At 34.9% G+C, this 20,588-nt stretch overlaps 1 protein-coding gene across 1 annotated transcript in view; it reads left to right on the top strand.

Annotated features, from left to right (window-relative positions):
• LOC150095443 (endoplasmic reticulum metallopeptidase 1-like) overlaps window positions 1-20,588 on the top strand; it is a 331,828-nt gene that overhangs the window by 262,677 nt on the left and 48,563 nt on the right. Inside the window, exon 11 of the mRNA XM_090410677.1 lies at window positions 2,626-2,825. Coding sequence (XP_090266803.1) covers window positions 2,626-2,825 — 200 coding nt within the window. The remainder of the gene's footprint in view (window positions 1-2,625; window positions 2,826-20,588) is intronic.

A 20,588-nucleotide genomic window follows, 5' to 3' on the forward strand; every position in this document is an offset into this window, starting at 1 on the left:
CCCCACACACTTTCTTTCCTCTATCCAGAACAGAGACTACACCAAAGTTATCAATATTCCATATATCCAAGGCACATCTGAAAAACTAACAAAAATCTTACAAAAAAAATACAACCTTTCAACCACTTACAGACCATATAAAAAATTAGCATCCCGTATCTGTCCCATCAGACTAGCAGTTCCTAGACCGGGCAGGTGTTTATCAGGTCCCTTGTAGTTGTAAACTATTCTACTATGGCCAAACAGACAGGACAGCGAACATCAGAATTACTGAACATAAGGATTATATCTGTTTCCATCAATACATTTGTGAGTCTTACTGACCATCTTTAGACACCTGCTATAGAATATGCTGAAAAAAAAGCCACTCTACAGCATCGCAGCAAATAATAATACAAGTAACTTTTCCTTGAATCTGCTTGTGCCTTAAGAAATTACTCTAACTTCAACAAATTTGGTTGCATGAAACTGCTCCAAATTTGGGAAGCTCTTGTCCTTCATACTTCAGTCCACTTACCAGGGATGCCCTATTTAGCCTGTGTTAAGAATTTTAGGCCTACTCTCGGTTGGCATGCTTAATATTTATTACTTAGTGTAGTTGCCTGCATTAACACATCTTATTATATTTTGTTTTCTGATGATGACAATTTGACTTTGCTGAAATATTGGAAGTATTAATTAAATTTATTTTATTTAATATTAGTTTATGTTGTAATTCCTTAAAACATACAGTTATGAATAGGCAACATATAAGCCCTACCACCAGATAGAAATTCAATGTACATACAGTAGAAACAAAAATTATGAAATTTAAAAAAAAAAGTGCTTTGCACTTCATAATGATTCTTTGTGTACCATGAAGGTATGTGTATCATGCTTTGGGAAACACTGCACCAAATTATAAAAAATGTAACTTAATCAGCTGCCAAGGATCACTAATTATTTCATCTTTGAAAAGGGATCACAGATAAAAATTAAAAAAAGTTTAAGAACCTGTGCTCTCCACAATGCTATAATGGATAATGTCACATCATTATTTGACAATCATATTTCATTAAATTGGCCATAATATGATTATCTAGTTTAAAGGTCAACTTTAGGTTTTAGCATTAAATATTTTTTGTTATTGAATAAATAAGCATTAAATAAATTTTGCATTGAATTTTTATGTGTAAGTGACTTCGTATAAAGTAATGATTTGATCTACCCTTGTTTTCTTTGTTGGAATCCTTCATTTATTCAAGGACTCTTTAAAATATACAAAAAAAACTAAAATGAATAGGATAAGATTTTCTGTTTTCAAATGCTCCAGTTAGAGTGTACGGCATATTTGACATTTCAAAAAATACTGACTTTGTCTTGATAACAACAGAAACATGCTTATTAAGATAGAGGTGATAACAAATTTAGAAATATTAGAAAATAAAACAGAAAAGAGAGAAATGTAAACTGCATTGTAAAAATTAGCATCACTTATCTGTCCCATCAGACTTGCAGTCCCTAGACCAGGCAGGTGTTTATCAGGTCCCTTGTAATTGTAAACTATTCTACTATGGCCAAACAGGCAGGACAGCAAACATCAGAATTACTGAACATAAGGATTATATCTGTTTCCATGCTTTAGACACCTGCCATAGAATATGCTGAAAAAAAAGCCACTCCACAGCATTGCAGCAAATAAAAATACAAGAGACTTTTCCTTGAATCTGTTTGTGCCTTAAGAAATTACTCTAACTTCAACAAAACTGCTCCAAATTTGGGAAGCTCTTGTCCTCCGTACTTCAGTCCACCTGCCAAGGATGTCCTATTTATTCTGTGTTAAGGATTAAATAAGTTTAGAAAGGAGTCTTTTTATAGTGCCTCTGTAGCGCAATTGGAAGAACGACAGTACGTTGCATCCTTCGATTAGAAAAGGCCTAAGTTCGATTCTCATCATGACAGGAGGAATCTTTATATGGACTTTTTCAATCGAAGCTGAGTTAGCCGATCTCATACAGAAGTAACAGGGTTTTTTCTCCCAGAAACTCGGATTTTTCATCCCGCATACAGACAAATCAGCCCTTCAGAACACATGCAATTTACAGACAAAAAAAATACTAGCTGTGGTGGTGGTGGTGGTAGTGGTTGTGGGCAGTAGATGCCATTGATGCAGGTTATTGGTAGTAGAGGTTCTGTGTAGTAGTGGAGATAGAGAGTTGTACAGTAGGTGTCCTCCCGCAATGAGTCTTTGGACTCTTTGGAAGTGTCACAAATAATAATAATAATCATAGTGTAGTGTGAATAAATAAGAGTGAAATCCAGTATGAACTATAGTATGCTTTAGTGATTGAAGTAAATTATTTGGATTATTAACTGAATAATTTTTTTACCCCTTTTACTGTGTGTGTGTGTGTGTGTGTGTGTGTGTGTGTGTGTGTGTGTAAAAATCACTGATATATATACAGAAAATATCTTAGCTACAATAATCTCTTAGTTTTCTCATACAGTTCAAATTGGATTAATACATATTAATCTTTGTAAATCCACAGCAAAGTCAGAGTAGCTTGCTGAAATTTAATTATGCAGTATTTCTGTATGGTAACTCCTAGAACATTAAAACTAAAATATATGCCCGTTACAATTTAGAACACTGAGCGTACCTTCCACAACCATTCTGGTTTTCCTGTTAAAAAGGATTGGGGATATTGGATTACTCCCATGGATTACAATGGACCATCTGCACTGTATTCTCAAATTCCAGAACTAAAGAAAGCAGAAAAAGTAAATTGTGATACTCATCTTTTATGTGGAATGCCATATTATTTACCGGTCGTGTCATTAATCAGGTAAATGAAAAAAAAAATTTCAGTCAAATATAAGCATTATATATGTCTAATTTTTTATTTTTGTAGCATAACTGATTTTGAAGTTTTATATAATTTTAATTCTTTTTTGGGGACTGCTTAAGGTTCAAAGCCAAATAACTTCAAGGGGACTTCCTCATTGCTTTTATGGAATGCAGAGAACCAACTGGACTTCTGACCTTATGTCCAATCCTTTCCTTCACTTTGTGTTCTGTGTGCCCTTGTTAGTAGGTATCCAATGGGTACTGAATGAATGGGCTGGCAGTTTGGGCTTATCCACCCAAATTGTACTCTCTACTGACTTAAACCATAAATAATATGATGGTACAACATGATGAGATTTCATGCCAGCTGAAGCATCATCCAGTTAAACAAGGTGCCTGCTGTTTACTTCAGGGAACCAGAACAAGCAGTGAAAATTCAACTGCTGGAGCAGACCCAAGCTCAGCATATAGAAGGACAACAAATACAACATTGCAAGAACTGAAGATGAGGGCCATCAATTAATGGAAAGGAAATCAAGCTTGTATAAGAATTAGAAAAGTACCACCTGGACATAATTGGCATCACTGAAACAAAGAAACACTGATATCTGCCAGCCAAGAATTTCTTCATCTTCCTTGTCCTCTTCCAATTATCTTCCTTTTTATAATCAATTGAAGTATCTTATTTTTTCATTATGAAATATGAGTATAAATAATTTAAATATGAGTAGGGAAAATGGCAAATAAAGATTGTGCGAATGTTCAGAGAGCATGTGGAAGTGATAGTGGGGAAAAGAGTTTGATTGACCATAAAGTGAGTGATGACGACATTGAAAAATAGAGTCAAATTAATGATAAAGTGGGCAATAATGACTTTGAAAAACAGAGTGCAATTAACAATAAGGTAGTGAGCAGGGTTCAAAGCAAAGAAGTGTATGTGGCTGGCAATAAAATAGCAAGAGTGAAAGATGAAAAAAGTATGCAAGATTTGAAAGCAATGAGTTGGTGAAGATGGGGCAGATGTGGAGTGAAATGAAGAGTATTGTGCATATGTGTGGAAGGGTGAAGAAGAATACAAAAACAAATGATCTTGGTATGAAAGAGGTAATGAAAGACCTGTGAGTAGCATTGTATGATGATTCAATTATTAGATGTGTGGTAAATGAGAAGATGGACATGGTTTGTTTTCCAGGAGGTAAAATGGATAGAGCGATTGAGGCATTGAATATGAGGAGTGAGTGAGCAAAAAGAGTTGACAGTAGGAACAAGGAGAATGTAAGATTGGATATCAGGAAGTTGTTGAGAAGGATAAAAAATAATAGTGTGATGGGAAAGGTAGTCAGTGTGTTGTCCAAGTAATGATATTGATGAGATGAGGCAGAGAACAGGAATTATGAATGATATGTTAGCAAAAATGTGTGGAATTAGTTTGAAGAAAGAATTGAACTATATAAGAGTGATGGACTACATTTGAATGGTTTTGGTGTGAGTTATTTGGAAAGATTGCTACTGGAAGGGAGTACTTCTTATGAATGAAGAAGTGGGTAGAGAATGAGAGAACAAGTGTGCAAGATAAACAGGGAAACGGGGAGACTCAGGGTAGATAGGTGAACACAGTGTGAGAAAAGCTGATGCTCGAAGAGGATGTGAATGCATGTGTAGACAAAAAGGGGGGGGGAGGACCTGGGATGAAAAAGAAGGTTCTGAAATGATAAGGAGTATGCAGAAGTCATATCTAATAAATGGTATCAGTGAAACTTGTTATAGATCCAGGAATGATCTGTTATGTTTGTATACGAATGCTAGAAGTATCAGAAACAATGGAAATGAAATGGTTGCATTGATTGAGTTCATTTATCCAAAAATTTTTGGAATAAGTGAGACATGGTTGGATGAGGATAACATTCTGCCAGGAATAGAGATGGGAGGGTATGATGTATTTCATGAAGATAGAAAGGATAAAACAGGAGGCAGAGTACTATTGATGACTGAAAAAGGGTTATGTCCATACAAGGTAGAGATGTAAGGGAGAAATAGTGATGGTAGTGGCTTTTGAATAGAATGAAATTCTCCATTGGATGTTGCTATAGACCTGGTAATGTGAAGGTGCTGTAAGAGTGACCAGGAAATGTATTAGCAAATTAGCCAAGCATATAGGAAAAGGGTGATCATTATGGGTCATTTGATTATAGCAATGTGGATTGGGATGATGAGATAGCAAATAGAAGTAAAGAAAATGAATTTCTTGAGTTTTTGAGGGATAACTACCTCAGGCAGTTTGTAACAGAGGGCATATGAGGATTGAGGTTCTCCCTCCAGTTGATGAGAGTGATCGTGAAGTGATGACCTGGGTGGGTAGCCAACCATTTGATGAAGACTTCTGTGAGAAGAAGTCTTCATCAAAGAAAGGCTATGTGTAGAACTACAAGGCGATTATGAGAAGCTCAGGAAACAGCTTGTTGCAACTGTAATATGGAATGAGCAGTTGTGTGGAAAGGAGATCACTGCGACTTGGCTGATATTCAAGAACTATCTAGTAGAAGCAGTGTCTAAATGTATTCCAAAGGTAATAAGATAGGTGTGAAATGGATGGATGAATCGATTAAACATGCAATAGAAAAAAGGCATTGTGGAGGTGTTGGATCCTACTTCTTCTTAATCTGTACTTTGGATCCGACATTTAGTTATCGCGATGTTCTTAACCTAAAAAAATAGTTGCTAGTTGATTTCTAATACAAATATAGAGAAAATTTATGTTTATAGACTGCGCCACTCTATATCTGAATTAGTTCAAGAATTAAACGTGTCAGCATCTAGTTAATAAATTAATTATTTACTTAATTTCTGTGTTCTATTATACCGTTAAAATAATAAACAACGTAGTTCAAGAATTGAAGAAAAACCAACTCACAACTATCCTCTTTTATATGATGTTATTATATATACTGGCTGAGTATATTTAAACTTACTTAATTTTCCCACTTTGGTTCGAATATTTTATGAATGGTGCAATAAAAGAGATTCAGGCAAAATACAACTTTAGATTAACAAAACAAACATTTAATTTTAAAATCACAAATTTTACACTTAACTTCAAATCACTAATTAAGTTATTAGAAACACTTCAACTTTTCTGATAAGTACAATCAAACTCTGACAAGATAAATCTGTTATCTCTATATCACAGTCTTTTCACAGTTCCTTAAGTTCCAAATACAATAAAAATTGCAGTAATACCTCTTCATAAACAGACACTTTTAATTTTACGCTTCTTTTAATTCTCCGCGATAGTTATTGTTAACATCAGGGAATTCTAAGATGAAACTCACACACTTCTCTGAACAGAAATATTAAAGTTGGAATAATCTTACCGTTAATCTTCTTCCTTCATCAACATACACACAAACACTTTTTATAACTGTAAACACTTTTAACAATAAACAGCACTCATTAAAATAAATCTTCTAGCATTAACTGAATTAATTTACGGGCACAATACATATAATCAGATGTTCTTGTATGAAGCACTACTGATTACTCTTGAATTAGGGCAATACACAATAATTCTTTAACTTGGGGTTTTATATGTACAGATGTTCATTCCTCCGGCATTCAAATAATTCTTTAGGCACTATAATTCTAAACACCGCTATCATTAAACACAACCCTGTTGCCTCTATTTATTTTCTAGTTACTTCTTACTCTGCTTCACATTTCAGTGTCTCCTTGAAAGGTCAGCCCTGAAAATAAATCTCAACTAAAATATTGCTAGTCATTCAGTAGTCACTCAGCTGTCTTCCGTTGCTTTATTTGTTATTCAGAAACGTATTAGCTAACTGCTTCTCAACTTGTAGACTTTATTTAGTTGCTTGAGTGACTTACCTACTCGCTATTATCGCACTGTGATTACCGAATGCCCGATTCCAGCCTAATGCCAACCTCTCTCTAATAAATCTCTAATGCTCTAATCTCCTAACTAATTAATGATTCCAGCGTTCGTTGCTTAATATCTGTTTTTCCCCCTCAATTGCTTACGTCATTTCTTTCTAAAACTCTTTTCCATAAACCTCACGTGGTGTTCCAAAACGTGCTCACTCACTTACATACGCTTCCATGACAACAAAACAAAATATAATAAAATTGAGCTATTACATAGCGTTAAACTTTACAAACAGGAATAAATAAGGAATATTTACATTTCAATAATACGCAGTTAATTTATCAAATACAAATTCTTATAATATTAAACATAGTAATAAACAAAATAGCTTAATAATATTTAATACAGTATTTTCATTATTAATACATATATCTTGATTAAATATTAAATAAAGTTAAAGGTAGTTATATGAATATTAATTTGCAAATTAAGTTGTTTACATTAAATAATATTTACAAATGTAGCCTTTGCCATGGTGGATTATGTTGGATTGTGAGGAGAGTATTAATAATTTAAATTTCTCTTCATTCAGAATCCAACAGAGGCAACATAATCATCATCATCAAATTCCTGCCATGTACCCTCAAGGGGTGTACAGGATATGATAGTACTACATGAAAAAAAATTACATCATTATTAATTTCCGACCTACAATTTTCCTCCAAATCAGTCTGTTACTTGTCAAGACTCCAACATTATCAGATCTTATATTTCTATCGTCTAAGGCACTTTGTACCGTATCAATCCACCTATATCTTGGTCTTCCTCTGGGTTGTTTTGCTGCCAACCTGGCAGAAAACACTTGTTTTGCTAATCTTTCTTCACCCGTTCTGTTTAAGTGACCATACTACCTGAGATTAGCTCTCCTAAGGCATTCCTGGATGTTGACAATGTCAAGTTCTTTCCTAATATCCTCGTTTTTAATATGATATTGCCATTGATGCCATCTGTTCACGCCTATAATCTTTCTCAGGATTCTCATATCTGTGGTCTCTAGTCTTTGGTCAAATGTTTTACTTCTGATCCAGCTCTCAGATCCATAAGTTAAAACTGGTTTGAACACTGTCTTGTATACAGCTAATTTAGTGTTCCGACTAATTTCTCTCTTATTCCATATGAATTTATTCAATTGACTTCCCACTATACCAGCTTTGCTGATTCTGTTGTCTATTTCTATATTTAATTTACCATCTTCAGTAAAAATCGTGCCTAAATAGCTGAAATGTTTTACTTGTTCCACAGGTTCTCCATTCACAACACAGTTGACATTTTCAATGAATCTGCCTATTTTCATTGTCTTTGTCTTTATCTTTTTATTGCTGACCTTCATACCATATCTATTACAACAGCTATTCAATTTAGTCAGAGAATCTTGCAGACTTGTAGCGGATTTATTTAGAAGTATAACATCATCCACATAAAGCAAAGAGCTGACATTAACATCTCCAATTTTGATATCATGTTTAATACCACTTTCCTTCATAATTTGATCCATATAGATAATGAATAACAGAGGGGATAATGTACATCCTTGTCTCACACCAGATTTAACATTAAACCATCTTTCCATACTTCCTTCAATTCTAACTGCTGACTTACAACTCAAATAAAGACTAAGTATTGCATGATATAATGCCCCATTGACACCATATAACTGCAGCGTATTGAATAGCTTCTTTCTTGGCACCTTGTCATATGCCTTTTCCAAATTGACAAAACTTAAATACAGATCTTTGTTATATTCCCATGCTTTCCTGACTATTTGTCGTAAAGTGAAGATCTGATCCTGACAGCCTCTGTTTGGCCAGAATCCAGCTTGTTCTTCATCAAGCTTTTCTTCCACAATTCTTCTCAACCGTTTCTCAAGTATACTTGCATAGAACTTGCCAGGAACACTCAGTAGGGAAATACCTCTGTAATTCTCACATGCAGTTTTATTTCCCTTTTTATATATGGGTACTATGAGAGCTCTACTCCAATCATCGGGAATTCGTCCCTCTGTCCAGGCTTTCTGAACTATGCAGTGCAGCCACTGTAAGACTCTTATACCACCATACTTCAGCATTTCTGGTCGAATCGAATATCATCTACTCCTGCTGCCATTCCACATTTCAAGCCTTTGATGGCTTTTTCTACTTCAAGTATGGATATGTATTCCTGACTGCATGCCTGGTCAGTGTTTTTTACCACTGTGCTGTCATAACTGCTTGTTTCATTTAGCAGTTTTTCAAAGTAATTACTCCATACTTCAAGGATATCTTTTTCTCCTGTTTTCATCACCTTTCTCATCTCTAACTCCTTTTACAGCACTCTTTCCTCCATTCCTAAGCTTTTTCAACAACCTCCAGAATATTTTGCCACCTTCTTGATATTTATTTTCTATATTCTTGCCAAAGTCTTCCCATGACTTTTGTTTAGCTAGTTTTACACAGTATTTAGCATTCTTGCATTTGTCTCTGTATTCTCTAAGAGCATAAGCTGACTTATTTGACAGGAACTTTTGATATGCTTTCTTCTTTTCCTTCACTGCCTCTTTAACTTCCTGTGTCCACCAGGGTGTTCTGATTTTTTTTATCCTTACAGACAACCTCACCACATGCCTCTCTGGCAGAATCAATCAATATTTTCTTCAGAGTTTGCCACTGAATCTCCAAGGTTTGATTCCTGTTCTCAAACTCTTTCATTAATCTTTGTGTATTTTAGTCTACAGTTCACATCTGAGAGCTGCTCAACTTTTATTCGCTTTAAAACTTTCTTACATGTTATTCTTTTCAATATGAAATTCAATTTTATCTTACTCAAGACTAAATAGTGATCACTTCCAATTTCAAATCCTCTGTACGCTCTGGTGTCCTGCACCAGAGAGAAAACATCACTATCAACAATAACATAGTCGATGAGACTTTTCTTATTCCTAGCCTCTTCTCTCCATGTGAATTTGTGCACATTTTTATGTTGGAACATGGTGTTAGTAATAACTAGTCCATGTCCTGAGCAGAAATCCACCAGATATTTGCCATTATTATTAGCTTTGCTCTTTTCTCCAAATTTTCCCAAAATATTTTTGTATGTCTCGCAATCATTACCTACTCTGCTATTTAGATCCCCAACAAGGACCAACTTTTCATTTTTCATTGTGTCAGTTGCTTTTTCTACAGCCTCAAAAAATTCCTCCACTTCTACCGTAGTAGAACCTTCTGTGGGACAATCGGCACAAATAAGTCTCATTGTCCAGTTCCCCATTCTCATATTTGCCCACATTACTCTACTTGAGACTGACTGCCATTCAAGAAGATTAGCCTCGTATTTTGTGTTGAATACTGTGGCTACTTCTTCTTTTCCTTGATTATCATTTTCTGAATATAACATTTTGTATTTATTGCTCAGAAAGATCTCACCAGTTTTGGTCTTTTTTTGTTTCAGTCACTCCTATTATGTCGATCGGTACTTATATAATTTCTCGGCTAGCTCCATTTCTTTGCCATTCAGGCTTCTTACGTTGATAGTACCAATCTTTAACTCTGATGTTGAGTTTGGGTTTGTTTTCAGATTTGCAACATAAGAGGAGCGGTAATAATCAGTTCCATGAGGAATACAAAGGAGAGTGACTTGGTTCGTAAGGGTAGCAAATGTTCAGTATGAGCAGAAGTTAGCTAATGAAGCCAAAAAAAAAAAAAAGGTAGGATAGCATTGATTGAGAAAATGATATAAGGACAACTGCTGCAGAGAATATAGTTAAGATATTTAATGAACAGTTCATAAACCTCTTTCATCCTTCTGAATGTGACATATTGAGAGTTTAGAGCAGTGAGGATGAGGTATAGAGGAAATTAAGCTTGATGATGTATTGCCCCATTATGAAAGAGTGTGCCAGGTAGTTGACATCTGCCTTGACACATTTGTCTGATATGAGTCTTACATTGGGTCAAGTTGCAAAAGAGTGGAAGGAAGGAGGCAAGATTGTACCACTTCATAAAGGAGGTGACAGAACCCAAACATCAAATTATAGGCTAATCTGTGTGTCGGTGTTGTAGTTAAAGTAGTGAAGAGGCTGGTGAGAATTGGGTTGACAGCATGGATTTGATAAATGGAGGTATGTTTTAGTAATGTACTTACTTATTACAATAAAGTGACTGCAGCATTAGACTTGGGAGATGGATCCACAGTAGTATACTTTGCAAAGGCTTTTGATAGATTACTACATGATAAGTTGATAGTCAAACTAGAGCAGATATTAGACTAGTGCATTGGATTGGAGATCGGCTGTTTGACAGGCATCTACAAGTTGCGTATAAGGAAGCTTTATCCCAGAAAAGGAAAGTCACTAGTGATATGCCTGAAGGATCCATTTTAGGGCCATTACTATTTAACCCATATATTAATTATATTGGGGTAGATTTGAATGGTGATATTCAGTTTTGCAGATGTTGCAAAATTGGGATGAACTTTGAGGAGTAGAGTAGATGTTGTGGCCTTACATGAAGATTTGAATAAACTGAGTGGATGGGTACAGAATTGGGAATGCCATTTCGGTGTTATGAAATGTAAGGTTTTTAAATTCGGAAAACAAAGATGGAATGTAGAATTTACTCTTTGTGGGGATATATTGTTAGAGATCGAGGAAATAAGAGATCTTAGGATGATGGTGGATAAGAATCTAAAATTTAGAAGACACATTGCCAAAATTGTGAGGACAATGCTACGAATTCTGGTAATGATGCAGAGAACACTAACTTGTGGAAGTAAGGAAATTCTAATTCCATTGTATAAGGCTCTGATTAGATCACATATGGACTACTGTGTGCACAGATTTAGTCACCTGGCTTTCAAAAGGATGAAGAGATGTTGGAGAGTATCCAGAGGCGATTGACTAAAATAGTCTCTGATCTTCTGGAATGTTGAATGTGAAGAAAGGTTGAGATTATGCAATTAGCAGAGGTCTACTGGATAGGAGGAAGAAGGATGATATGATAGAGACATACAAGTTGGTAAGGATTGTTATAGGATTAACATTGACGAGGTTTTTCATAAAATGGTGTGAGATTGGGGAAAACAAAAGGTCATCACTGGAAGCTGTATAAGGAGGGTATGAGCAAAGGAGTGAGTAGCAGGTTTTTTGCATGGGGAGTTTGTGGATGATTGGAAATTTTAATGTTTTAGGCACAGTGTGATGAGCTGTGTGAATTGCAAAAGGGACCTCCTAGATGAGTCTTTGACTCCATGGGTGTCAATACCTTCCTCTCCAATGGCTATAGTTCAGACAGAATTTAAGAAATAATCAGTATTTGACCTTCTACTTTAAAAGATTTCAGGCATGTTATCACCATCCATTATGTCCAGGGTATGTCTGAAAAAATAACCAGGTCCTTAAATATGCAACCTCCACAACTTTTAAGCCTCACCAAAAACTTGCTATCCTTATCCATTCTACTAAAGTTGAGCTCCCTCCTCTCTCATGCCTGGAGTATATAATGTTCTCTGTTCCTGTAAGTTGGCATACTTTGGACATACAGGTAGATCAGCCATCCATCTGCATTGATGAACGCAAAACATGCATCAACAATCACGAATGTGGTCTTGTGAACCATGTATTGGATACCACTCACAGATCTTCTGGGGAAAAATCACCACGCTCCATTAGTAAATTTAAAAAGAAAGACTGTTTTTGGAATCTGCAGCAGCAGACAGAATTCAATCAGATTTAAATAAATATGGATTTGGGAAACATTAATCCTCAAAGATCCTATCAAACCTAAGCTGTTTACAAACATAGGACTTTATGGTTAGGTTTATTAATGTGTTACCTTGGAAATTTAATACCAACAGATTTGAACTGTTCTTAATTATTAGTTACCTATATCCTGAGAGCAATAAAGCACATATAACAATTTGTCATGTACCTGCCAGAATGCAAATCAATCATGAAAATTATGGAAACAACTACCATGTTAGAGTAAAACGTCAGTTTAATATAAACCAAAATAATCACTCGACGTTTTGACCCTCACATTAAGATCATCTAGAGCAGGGGTTCTCAATTACATGTATCCCTTGGAGATATGTGGTAAAATTTTATGTCATGCAAGCTCAAAAGTTGCTAGATCTAGGAATAAAGTCACTAATTTGGCAACACTGATACTCATTAATTTTACTATACAGAGCTGAGACCTGGTCACTAACAAAGGAAAACATAAATAAAATACAGGTCTACATAAACAAATGATTGAGGAAGATACTAGAAATATACTGGCCAAATAAAATAACAAATGTAGAACTTTGGGAGAGAACAGGTCAAACCAGCATCAGAAATGAAATCACTAAAAGAAAATGGAACTGGATATGTCACACAATCAGGAACCTAGATAAAGAAAAGTAAAAATTGCACTAGAATGGAATCCCCAAGGTAAGAGGAAAAGAGGTAGACCCAGGATAACATGGAAAAGACAACTACAAAACAGAGGCAGAACGCAGCTGGGATGTTCCTGGAAAGAGTTCAAAAAAGAAGCATCGAATAAAGTAAGATGGAGGTCAATGGTTGAGGCCCTATGGTCTGCAGGGAGCGAAGAGGATAGGTAGGGTATGGATACTCATTAATTTCTGAGAACTGAGTGATGAAGCAGTTCAAAAGAGTTCTGGAAACTCTTTTGGAAAGAGTTCAAAAAAGAAGCATTGAATAGAGTAAGATGGAGGTCAATGGTTGAGGCCCTATGGTCTGCAGGGAGCGAAGAGGATAGTTAGGGTATGAATACTCATTAATTTCTGAGAACTGAGCGATGAAGCATGGTGAAGTAGTTCATCTCTATACACGTTTGTCAATCCTCCTCTCCTTCCCTACCTGAAAGCTGAACCTACCCGAACAGCTGATTGCCCAGTCAAACATCCATTCTAAGTGAGTGAATGTGCCTTCTTACTACTCTATGTATTTGTTGTGATTTATTTCACTTACTGTGCTTAAAGTTATTTTTAGTCTTCAGTTTACTGCAATGTTAAATGAACGTGTTTCTAAAGTGCCTTGAAACATGGATAATTAAGAAGAAAAGTAATCTGGAACCAGAGCCGATTGCTTCTACAACTACATCATCATCCCATGTGAGTAAAGAGGTAGATTCAGCAGTAACTAAAAGAACATTAATATTAAACAATCAAGTGATAAAAAAATTAAAAAACATAAATATCATGAATCATATTTAGAATTTGGCTTTACATGGACAGGAAATTTAGTAGAACTAAATCCACTGGTCATTGTTTGCTCTGAAATCCTGTCACAAAATTCTATGAAACTGTCTCTTTTACAGTGACACTTTGAAACAAAACATGAGCATATAAAAAATAAGCCGTTAAGCTATTTTGAACGTCTTTTGGAAGACTTGAGTAGAACCGTAATTAAGCATTTATCTGGTGTAGAAGAAAATGAAAGTGCACTTACAGCATCTTACAAAGTAAGCCTTCAAATTGCCAAATCCAGAAAGGCTCACACAATAGGTGAGTCACTCATTCTTCCAGCAGCGGAAGAAATAGCTTCTTGTATGTTTGGTCAAAAAGAGGCAAACCTTGTCAGAACCATTCCTTTGTCAAATGACATAATTTCCAGGAGAATTAAAGATATGACCTGTAATATTAAGAACCATCTCATTCAAGCTATTCATTATAGCCCATGGTTTTGCCATACAAGTGGAGATGTAACTGGGCTAGTTCAATTACTTGTTTTTGTGCATGGAGACTACAAGACTTAGAATGGCTTTTACGGTTAGCATATTTAGCCGATATTTTTTTAAAATGAATATTTGGAAAATATTCATTTTAAAAAAATGAATATTTTCCAAATATTCATTTTTCAAAAAAATGAAGAAAAATAGAGGCCACGGTAAAAAAATTTATCTCTGGGAAAACATAATTAAAAAGATAATTATGACCAGCTGTGACCAATTTCAGTGACTAGATTCATTTCTTAAATAAAATGAGCAAACAATTGCAGACTTTGAAAAACATCAGACAACAAATAATCATTCACTTAAGCAATCTTAAAACTCTTATAAGGCAGTATTTTCTACCCCCCCCTCCCTGGTGAAACGCAAGAAATGGATTCGAGACCCCTTCACATTTAATTTGGAAAAACATAAGCTTCCATTGTCCAATAAAGAAGAATTAATTGAGATGTCTTGTGACAATAGTTTAAAAAGCATTCATTCCAAAAAGCCATTGATGAAAAATTGCAGTCAAATATTTGCTACCTTTCACAACAACTTGTTTACATTAAACCGGTTTTTCATCTTTAACTTCTTTAAAAAATAAATATAGGAATAGGCTGGATGTTGATGACGACTTGCAATTCTACCTTAGCAAGATAACCCCGACAATTGATGAACTGTGCAAGCGTAAACAAGCGCAACCATCTCACTGATTACCCAGTAAAATGTTTATAATTTTATAAGATTTGTTAACACGTTCGCTGCCATGCTCCTTGGGCATAGTTTGTTCCCGCACGCCAAGCGCTTTCGCATCTTCAAGGTCACTACGAGTAATCTCATAGCTGGCTTATCAGACAGAATTTTGTTTCATACGCCAACTACGAGTAATCTCGTATCACCCCCATATATTACATGCACTGACGAATGTGTTTATTGTGTCTAGTCTCTAAAAACCTTGAGTTTCGCCATGACCAGTAAAAGAAAACTTACTGATAAAGAATTAGAAGTTTACGCTAATATGAGCGATGATGAATTTAATGAATTCATCATCGCAAATGGAAGGATAAGAGGAAGTTCTTTCCATTTCAAATATGCACAAATTTTAAATAGTTGAAGCAAAAAATTGGAATGATAAAATTCAGTTAAAACCAAATATTGTTAGGGACTATAATTTGGGTATGTCAGGCATCGATCTTTCTGATCAAATCCTTTCTTACTATTCCCCCTTACAAAAGACAATTAGATGGCCAAAGAAATTGGCGATATGCATTCTTGATATATAAATTCAAAATGCGCATAAATTTTATAATATAATTACTGGAAACACATTGACTGTGTTAAAATTTAGAGATCAATATATCTCAGTTTTTGTTGGAATGGATAAGCTTACAGCATCACAGATTATCAGCAGGATTCGGGATCTTCATTATTTGGAAATTTTACCACCTAGAGAAAAAAATGTTCGCCGACAAAGCCATGCCGAGTATGTACACGAAACAAACAACGACACGAAACTTGTTATTATTGTCCTGTTTGCCCGGAAAAACCACCATTGTGCATGGAAAATTGTTTTAAAGTGTATCATTCGTAATTTGAATAAATTGGTTTTTATTTTATTGATTTTATTTTATTATTTTTATTGATTTTTATCAGTTTTAAATTGATTTACAAATTACATGTTATACTACGGATTAGCTCGCGCTTGGCATAGGAGGTTGGTAATCGACATACAAGTATATCTGTAGTTGGCTTCTGAGGCACATACATAATATATTATATTTTAGTTGAAATTATTTCCCTTCTATCAAGCCCCCAGACATGCTCTCCACTTTATTCAGAATCCAAGGGCCAAATTAAAGTAATTATACTAAGGGTTAACTCGTGTTTGGCATAGGAGGTTGGTAAATCGACATATGAGTATACTCGTAGTTGGCAGCGAACGTGTTAAATTGTTTATCACTCTTTGTTTATCAATATTTAATGTATACAATTTAATGCATGTGTGTATGTGTATATATATATGTTTTATTTTATTCCCATTGTTGTACTATAACTATGGTTTTATCTATCTATACAAAGGGTATACACATTTACCATACATACACATTTCCAAGGGGTACATGAAGCATAAAAGGTTGAGAATCACTGATCTGGAGTATATATATATATATATATATATATATATATATATATATATATATATATATATACATACACACACAAAGAAACAAGCTGCACTGCAATCTACATGTCATGCTAAAGTTACTGACCAACCATGAGAACTATTGGCCTGACCTCTGGTGAGGTAAAAAAAAAAAAAAAAACTTACTACATCAAAGCTAGAGTCCTATTATTGTTATCTATTAGGTTACAAAATTAAATGGTCACATGTCTTCCCTTCACCGTTTACTGCAAGCCTGCACATACCGGCCAATACATACATGCTAACTCATATCGCTGTTTTTGCAAAAACTTGGAGTTATTAACACCTTCATTAACAGAGCTATTACAATTTGCTCTAATGAACAAGCTCTTAAACAAGAATTACAAATTATTAGCAATGCATTTATAGATAATGGCTATGGCAAAAATACTATCAATAAAGTTCTCCATAAAATTTCATCAAAAAGTACATATAATATAGATTACAGTAAAACTATAGCTATCCCATACATTAAAGGATTATCAGAAAAAAAATTTATAGAATTCTACACCATTATAATCTTAATGCCATTTTTAAACCATCTATAAAATTAAAAAACATTTAAATCTTAAGAATCCTTTGCACCCATTGACTCACTCTGGAGTTTATCGTATCTATTGCACCTGTAACTTACCTTATATTGGTGAAACTGGATGTACAATCCCCCTCTGTAAAAAAAAAAAAAAAAAAAAATGACACATTAAATGTAACAATTCCCGTGTGGGGACACCTGTAACCCCCATCGGGCGCGTCCCCTGGTGGCGGATCGGGGAATGCTCGTCATAGGTTACTATGAAGGGTAGGAGGGAAATAAAATACCTCCCGCAGACCAACAGATAGCACTTCCCTCATAGGCCGGTCTGGGGGCCTCGAAAGTGGCAGCCCCACCACCAGACTCGGGTGCTGAAGGCTAATCCCCTGCACACCTTAAAATTTCACTCATTAAAAGAAATAACGAGATAGCCGAACTGCCTAAATGGTTAACGACAAAGCGAGGAAAAAGGCACATGAGATGTGGAACATGGAACATTAAAAGTCTACATGGAAAAGAAAACGAATTAATTGATGAATTTAAAAAATGAAGATTGGATTTGCTAGCAGTCACAGAAACAAAAAAGAAAGGTCAAGGTTGCCAGAAAATGAAAGATGGGTATATACTTTTCTATTCAGGGGTAAACCCAAGAGAATGGGGTAAACAAGGGGTAGCTTGCATAATTAAACCAGATCTCATAGAATATATTACTAAATGGCAACTAATAAACGAAAGGTTGTTGACAATCTCTATAGATTTTAAATTAGACAACCAAGTATTCACTGTAATTGTTGCATATGGCCCAAACGATAATGCCAATAAAGAAATTAAAGATGAATTCTTCAAACTCTTACAAAAAACAATTGAAGAAGTTCAAGGGCATATCATACTACTAGGAGACCTTAATGGCCAGGTAGGGAATCAAGTAGATGAAGAAACGAAACAAGTGTTGGGATCACAAGGAGAAATAACCCGGAATAATAATGGAGAAAGAATAATAAATCTTTGCCTTACAAATAATTTAGTGATAGCAAATACTATGTTCAAGCATAAAGAAATCCACAAGTTTACCAGGGAAGAGCCTAATAGAAACGAAAAATCTATAATCGACTACGCCATCATAAGCAGATCGTACTGGAAGTATACAAAAAATGAAAGAGTCTACAGAGGTCCTGAAATAGGCAGTGACCACTACTTATTAGTATTGGAAACAATCCATAAAATAAAAGTTGAAAAATGTAGAAAAAGTAGCAAGGAAATAAATGTTCAGATAAAGAACTACAAACTAAAGAAAGAAGAAACAGCCATTGAGTATAAAAGTAAAATAGAAGAGAAGATGAAAGAAGTAGAAAAGGAGATATATGAAGACCAAGATGTAGAAAACCTATGGTACAGGTTCAAAACACTTCTTCTAGAAACAAGCAAAGAAATTTGTGGTGTATCATTAAATAATAAACAGAAGAAACATAAAACATCCTGGTGGACTGAAGAACTAAAAGAAGAAATTAAAAAGAAAAAGCAATTATGGAAGAGATATATAACATCAAAGCTGCAGGTTGATAGAGAACTATACAACAACCAAAGAAATAAAGTTAAAACCGTAGTGAAAGCAGAGAAAAGAAAATGCTGGGAAGACTTCAGACATACTTTAGAACAAAATTTTAAAGGAAACCAAAAACTCTTCTATAATGTTTTAAGAAGAATGAGGTCAGAGAAAGAATGCCCCATAAAGTTTATCAAAAATAAGATGGAAAGTTACTCACAAATTCTGAAGACATCATGGAAAGATGGAAACAGTACTTTCAAGAATTATTGGAAGATGCAGGACATGGAAAAAATAGAACCCTAAGAGCAAGACACACAAGCAAAATAGAAGATCAGAGTGAAGAAATTCATGCAAATGAACTGTTAGCAGCAATAAATAAAATAAAACTGGGCAAATCAGCAGGCCATGACCAAATAACACCAGAAATGGTAAAGAATTTGGGAACAAAAGCCATAAAATTTCTTTTACACCTATTCAATGTTGTATGGAAAAAGTAAATTATTCCCAAAGACTGGGCAGTAGCTATAATAATCCCCATATTTAAGAAAGGAGACAACTGCAAATGAACCATAGAGGAATTTCGCTTTTAAGCGTTCCAGGAAAATTATATACCCGCATTTTAGAAACGAGGCTTAGGAATCAAATGGAGGACACGCTGGATGAAATGCAATATGGCTTTCGAAAAAATAGAAGCACACAGGATCTTTTCTTCAGTCTTAGACAAATATCAGAGAAAACATTGGAATATGGAAAAGAACTACATTCATGTTTTATAGATTTTGAAAAGGCCTTTGACCGAGTTCCCAGACACTTAATATGGTAAACATTAAAGAAAAACAAGATACAAGATAACTTAATAGCAGCCATACAAAGCCTCTACAAAAGTAATAGAAATTATGTAAGAACCTGTAATAATAGATCAAAAGAATTTGAAACAAATGTAGGAGTGAGGCAAGACTGTATCCTCAGCCCTCTTCTCTTCATCGTAGTAATGGATGAAATTTTAAAGGCATGCCAAACAAAAACAAAAAAGTTCCACTTAGGATACAGGAAACTGAAAGAAACTAGGATTTCACATATGGCTTTTGCAGATGATGTAGTGATTCTAGCAAATACAGCTGAAGATCTGCAGTACAATATCAACATTTGGCATGAAGAAACAAAGAAAAGGAATATGACCATAAATATAAATAAAACTAAAACAATGATCATATCTAGAAAACAATAAAAATAGAGAATCACCAACTGGAACAAGTCCACTCCTTTAAATACTTGGGATCATATATACAAGAAGATGGTAGACTAGACACAGAAATTAACAACAGGATAAGAGGGGGAACAAAGCTATTCTATGCAATGAAAGGCCCACTCCTAGATAAGAAAGAAGTCACCCAAAATACCAAAATGGCAGTGTACCGTTCAGTGTTTCTACCAACATTAACATACAGTTGTGAGTCTTGGTGTTTAACAACAGGAAACACAGATAAACTACAAACAATTGAAATGAAATATCTCAGGAAAGTGGCACAAAAAACAAGACTAGACCGAATAAGAAATCAAACCATAAGAGACAACCTTCAAGTTGCACCTCTGAATCAATTCATAACACAAGCCCAAATGAGATGGTTTGGACATCTCAATCGAATGGAAGAAGGAAGAATAGCAAAAACTGTATACGAAAGCCAGAAAATAGGAAAAAGAAACATAGACAGACCCAGGAAAGGTTGGCAAAAGGAAATTAAAGAAAAATTGGAAAAGAAGGGAATTAATTGGAAAGAAGCAAAACAACAAACCTTGGACAGGACGGCATGGAAATCTCTTTGGCAAAATCTCGACGCTTAAAAGCATAAGA

The sequence above is a fragment of the Typopeltis vanoorti genome, chromosome 20 (genome assembly GCF_054136105.1).
Source record: "Typopeltis vanoorti isolate ZY-2024b chromosome 20, IOZ_Tvanoo_1.0, whole genome shotgun sequence".
In the NCBI taxonomy this organism is placed as follows: domain Eukaryota; kingdom Metazoa; phylum Arthropoda; class Arachnida; order Uropygi; family Thelyphonidae; genus Typopeltis; species Typopeltis vanoorti.